Genomic DNA, 5,385 nt, shown 5'->3' on the forward strand with positions numbered 1-5,385 from the left:
AGAATGTCCTTATTTCCTTGGAAGTCCGCATTTCGTCAGATGTTTTTACAAGGGTGGTGGAAAATGCTACTGCTTTGTGAAGGCGAATTTAGACGTAAGTGTTGCCGCTATTTTCCTTTTCTCTTTGATTTCCTTCACATTCTTTCTTATTTCAAGTGGGCCGGAGCAAAAGAATTTTGCAGACAGGGTGAGATGACTCTGCTCAGGATTGAAGATTATGAAGAGGATTATTCGATTTTTGTATATGGCAAATATAATCCAGGTAAGAAATTACTGATCAATCAAATGGCAACATCATACTACTCTTTTAGATATGTGCACGATAATCGAATGAATACTTTTTAGGACTATATTACTCGGACTACTGGACTTCGGGTAAATTTTCTAGAAAAGACCAGAGATGGGAATGGGCTCTTTTCAGGCCCTACAAGCCAATGACGTACACAAACTGGAAAATGGGTGAGCCTTCCAACAACGAGGCCGCAAGTTGCGTTAGTCTACGTTTCTCTTACGGCGACTACTATCAATGGCACTGGGACAACTATCGCTGCAGCAAGACTGCCGGAGTAATCTGCGAGACAAATCCAAAACAGTAAATCGATTAAGGTGTAATCTGAGTTAATTTAATTTATACTATCAACAACTACTAACCTCCTTAATGTTCACTTTTCAATTTTAATTTAACTGGGAATAAAATCGTGGTGACCACAAATATCGACCTTTTTCAATTGTAATCGAGGCCAACAAAATTTAAGGGAATGTTAAGATAATTCTGGAAATAGATTAAAAAACGTAAGTTAGTTTTGATCACATGTGCTAATTACAATTATAAAAAAGGAACTTTAAAAAGTTGTTTCACCGAAATGTTGTCATAAATTTTCGCGGTTGATTGTGTCCTAGAGAAAGGCGATTATCCTAAAACAGTAAAAACGCTACGAAATACGATAAAATATTAATGCCGATACATGTGCAAACTGCATGAGCAATCTGCTACACTTTCTGCGAAGTTCCGAGTAAATCGACAATGGCAGATATAATGGTACCTGGAACTTTATTAGTAATACTTCTTGGCAAAACTTATAAACAGCCGAGAAAAGAAACGTAAACCAAACACTGAAAATGAAAAATTCTCCTCGACTATACTAAGTCAAGCGATAAAATTTTAGTACCCAGGTAGCAACAAATACAAGAGAACACTAATATACTAAACGGAATTAGAAGGGTCAAATGGTTGGTTCCATTAGATTTGGCCGCCAGCCTTGTGATACTGAGATATATGAGCCTTTAACCCAAAAAGACCGAAGGTCTTCCCGCAATACTTGAGATACGATTCATCGGCTGGGCATTGCATTTTCCTGTAAATGATCAATAAATTGTTAAACATAGGAAACCCGATTACGATTAAGATCTTAGTATCATCAAATATGACTTGCCCAATTCCGTATCGATACATGAGGCGGTACGCACCTCAATCGTCCTTAAAGCCGCTTGCGTTCCGCTCCTTGTTGTCCTACCACGTCGATATGTTGGCCAAATAACAGATAAATAAACACAATGAGCTTACAAGGGCAAAATATAAAAACTGTAAAGAAAACTGATAAAAATTATAATTGAAAAACTCACGGATCAACGATGCCTTATGTTGAGAGTTCTTAACAGTGTTGATACTGAGCAAAATTATGTGTCCCACCATTTCGAGATGTTTTATCTTGTGCCACTTAATAAATGTAGGAAGTAATTCGTATGCATACTGGACAGCTTTGAGGGAAGGGTTGCTTTCCATCGATCCTTCAATGTCTTCCCAGACGCAAACTGCCATTTTAGAAGCGCTCCACAAGTATTCGAAGCATTCGATGGCTTGAGAACGCTTTTCAAACTTCACAGAATCACGAATTTCAATCGTGGTGGAAGCGGAAAGTTCTAGTAAACGCTCCAGTAGAGAAAGAATCCCAGAAAGGGTCGCTGATGGGGAAATTTGCGCCCTTAGTTGGCGAGCCTCTTCCTGGATTGAGTTTAGCCGATGAGATGGAGTCGCCCAAACTGGCCGCGATTGGCTTGACGATGGTGGGTGTACATCTGGAGGCTCAACTCCCACGACAGATGAAGGGGAACTACTGTCATCGCTTCTCACTTCCATGTCTACAACATTTTCTAAATCAGTGATGTTCTCCTGTCTTGATCTGTAATGTAATGCTGAATGGGGTTCCGGTCTTGCCACGTATTCTATTTGAAGATCAGGTGGGTCTTGCTCTATGGAATGTGAAATACATGTAAAAAAACTGACTGACAAAAATATTTAATAAAATTGATTAAAATGAAGATCACCTTTAATTTCATTTTCATCATTTCTACTGAACCCTATCGGTTCCTCCTCGACATCCGTCCGTTCACGGTTTTCGCTGCTAAGAGTAGAACTACACAATTGACGAATGAGCATCATCTTCAGATGAATTAATTTTGGCAGATTTTTTTAAAAATACGACTTACTTGTCAATCACCGTCGAAGACGACGACTGTTCGTCATCTGATTCATGCATTTTCATGTGTTTCATTAAAATAGCCATTCGTGCTGCAGAATATTTGCAGAGAGTGCATTTGAATTCCTTGGTATGCATATTTCGGTGACGAAGGAGCATAGACGGATATTTAAAGTTTAGATCACACATATCGCATTGATACCTGTTTGAAGTGGTGCTTCAAAATGCAAATCAGTAAACTGTTTTAAAGCAGCTAATAGACTGTTTATTACCTTTGGTGAAGCCGCGTTGCGGTGTTCTGTTTCAGAGACTTGTTTTTGACAAAAACGCTGCCATACTGCATATACTTGGACCTTTTCCCGTGTTTGTGTTTCATGTGGTTTGTCAGACCATTTTTGTAGTTGGTTTCGTATTTGCAGAGGATACACTTGAATTCCTTGGAATCACCGTGGACAAAGTTCTGATGATTTTTTAGTACAATTTGGGAAGTAAAATTTTTATCACAGTCAGGACATTTGTATCTGAAATTTACGACAGTTAATAGTTTGTCAAAATCAGTTCACATTCAATTTTAATTCAAATAATTTTGACTTACTTATGAAGATGACTTGTAGATATGTGGTTTTTAAGGTCCTCTTTGCTGGTAAAACTGATACCGCAACACTCATTATCTCCGATAGTCTTATCGTGGGCTTTCGTATAGTGTTCTTTTAACCTGCACCGTAAATCGTTGCTGTAGGGACATAGTGAGCAGGCGAAAGAGCCTTTTTCTTGGACTAAACGCCACTTGTACCCGACTTTTGGCATTCTTTCCATTTGATATCACCAAAACCTAAATCTGTTGGCTGAGCTAGGATGTAAAACAAGTAATTAGATATATGTACTTGGAATCTTAGTCAATATCAATTTCACTGACACATTTAATTGTTATAAGAGCATTGATATAAACTAGAGGGATCAGACTTACACTAAGTTTCAAATGTTGTATAGCTGAAATTCCAAACAGCGATTTAGTCAAAGTTAATCAAGTTCACTTTCCTATGTTTTCACAAACAATTTCAAACTGGAAAAACTCCCTGCCTACATACTTTTTGTCTCAGAGTTAGAACATGATTTTAATTGATGGGGTCATCTTGCAAGCATTACAAAAGGTAATAAACAAATTATTAACTGCTTTGAAAACAGTTAACTGATTTGCATTTTGAAGCACCTCTTTAAACAGGTTTTAAAATATCAAAGCGATATGTGTGATCTAAACTTTAAATATCCGTCTACTGTCCTTAATCACCAAAATATGCATACCAAGGAATTCAAATGCACTCTCTGCAAATATGTCTCTTAAAAAACCACATGCACAACTCCAAGTTTGGGATCCCTTCAGCGCCTACAGTACACAACTACACAAAACATATTAACTATTCAATTTTGATGGCCCGGTTAATTCGGTTTACTTTTAGCCAAATACTGACTGTGCTAACTTAAGGCATAATTTGTTGTAAACTTACCTTATGGTCGTTCAGACGATAATAAGCATGGGCGACGGTTTCTATTTGTGAGCCCAAAAAAGCTTCCACACGTTAAACAAGATAAGCTTCAACGTTACTTTAAATTTATTCTTCCGCTATTTTTCTGATACAAAATTTTATTTTTGAACTTCTGGAAATGAAATTTTGGAATTTCTTTTGTTTTTGATTCGATTAACTTGATTCATCATGACTAACACAGTAACAGCTGTCAGCTGAGGCAGTGTTGTCAATCGCCGAAATAAGTTTCAATTTTTTATTCAGTCTACTTTCTTCAAATTAAAATTAGCTAATGTAAAGTCATTAGTATTCGTCAAATGAACTAACAAATCCAAATGAACTCAAAGAAAAAGAACGAACATTAGAAGATAAAGTAATCAATAAGCGCTAAAAGAGGAGGAGAAGAGCAATGGTCGAAAAAAAAAAAAATTTTTAAATACGAACATACTTAGATAAGGTTATCTTAACACGTTCGGCATCGCACTATTTTAAATAAACTGACCTTTTAAGTCAACTAGAGCAAATTTATTTTTCGTTTTTACGGTTTTTACGGTCAGTGACTTTTCCAAAATCCCAGATGACACTCCCTCCCTCCCTAGCAATCCACTTTCTCTATCATCGTCTGTGTTCACTTTTGAACAGATATATCCAATTACTGCAGTTTAAGGTGTCTTTTTTCCCTAGTATATAAAAAGACAGACTTTTTTAGAAAAGAGCACAGTTCCTACCATCTCCTCGGTGACAACTGACAAGTTCAAACTTCACTCAGTAATGCATAACAATTTTCTTGGCTCCATCTTTCAGTACAACCTAAATTCTATTTTATTTTACATTAAGTATTAAACAGAAAAGGAAAAGTTCGAGAAAGTATTACCATGGCACCCAAATCATTTCAAATCCGCTGGTTCTTTTGGATGCTGGTCGCAGGCGTCGCTTGGGTGTCATCAGCCGAAGAAAATCAAGTCCGTCAGTACAATTATGGTGACAACGGGCAAACTATTTGGATGTGGAACTGTGACTGGATAAATAACGACATCGCCCAAAAGCCAATTACGCAGACCAGTGCGGAGGCGTCTGCATTGCTAACCCCAATTGCAACCATTTTACATGGACAAATGGCGTTTGTTACATGAAGAGAGCCAAACTCCCAACCGAAAATAGAAGAGTCAATGGCATTTGTGGATGGGTCTTGAGTCGTGCACATTGGTCTAGCTAAATGTCAACAAATGTTTTTTGTTTCGTGAAGGAAAAATACATGGGCTGTTACTGTAAAAATGTGTTGTTACTGTAAAAATAATTATGTTATGCACCTTTATTATTTACGGTGAATGTTTAAAAAAAAGAAGAAAAAACAAATTTTTAAAAGCCTTTTTGTATTTCATCGA

At 37.0% G+C, this 5,385-nt stretch overlaps 1 protein-coding gene across 5 annotated transcripts; it reads right to left on the reverse strand.

The window, feature by feature from the left end:
• Nucleotides 1–1,032: 1,032 nt before the first annotated feature.
• LOC124327042 (histone-lysine N-methyltransferase PRDM16-like) lies at nucleotides 1,033–4,181 on the reverse strand. 5 transcript variants are annotated; one of them, XM_046785893.1, is made up of 10 exons: nucleotides 3,983–4,181; nucleotides 3,780–3,874; nucleotides 3,445–3,467; nucleotides 3,073–3,327; nucleotides 2,750–2,998; nucleotides 2,488–2,694; nucleotides 2,326–2,414; nucleotides 1,624–2,250; nucleotides 1,434–1,510; nucleotides 1,033–1,355 (listed from the first exon to the last, which is right to left on the reverse strand). In XM_046785893.1, exons 4-9 carry the CDS (start codon nucleotides 3,291–3,293, stop codon nucleotides 1,479–1,481), a joined length of 1,425 nt encoding a protein of 474 aa, XP_046641849.1. In that variant the 5' UTR covers nucleotides 3,294–3,327; nucleotides 3,445–3,467; nucleotides 3,780–3,874; nucleotides 3,983–4,181; the 3' UTR covers nucleotides 1,033–1,355; nucleotides 1,434–1,478. The 5 variants fall into 5 exon arrangements, with proteins under 5 accessions (XP_046641849.1, XP_046641866.1, XP_046641857.1 ...); XM_046785910.1 differs by lacking the exon at nucleotides 3,445–3,467 and having other exon boundaries at nucleotides 2,488–2,679; XM_046785901.1 differs by lacking the exon at nucleotides 3,445–3,467 and having other exon boundaries at nucleotides 1,468–1,510.
• Between the last annotated feature and the right edge of the window lie 1,204 nt (nucleotides 4,182–5,385).

This window comes from Daphnia pulicaria, chromosome 1 (assembly GCF_021234035.1).
Source record: "Daphnia pulicaria isolate SC F1-1A chromosome 1, SC_F0-13Bv2, whole genome shotgun sequence".
In the NCBI taxonomy this organism is placed as follows: Eukaryota; Metazoa; Arthropoda; class Branchiopoda; order Diplostraca; family Daphniidae; genus Daphnia; species Daphnia pulicaria.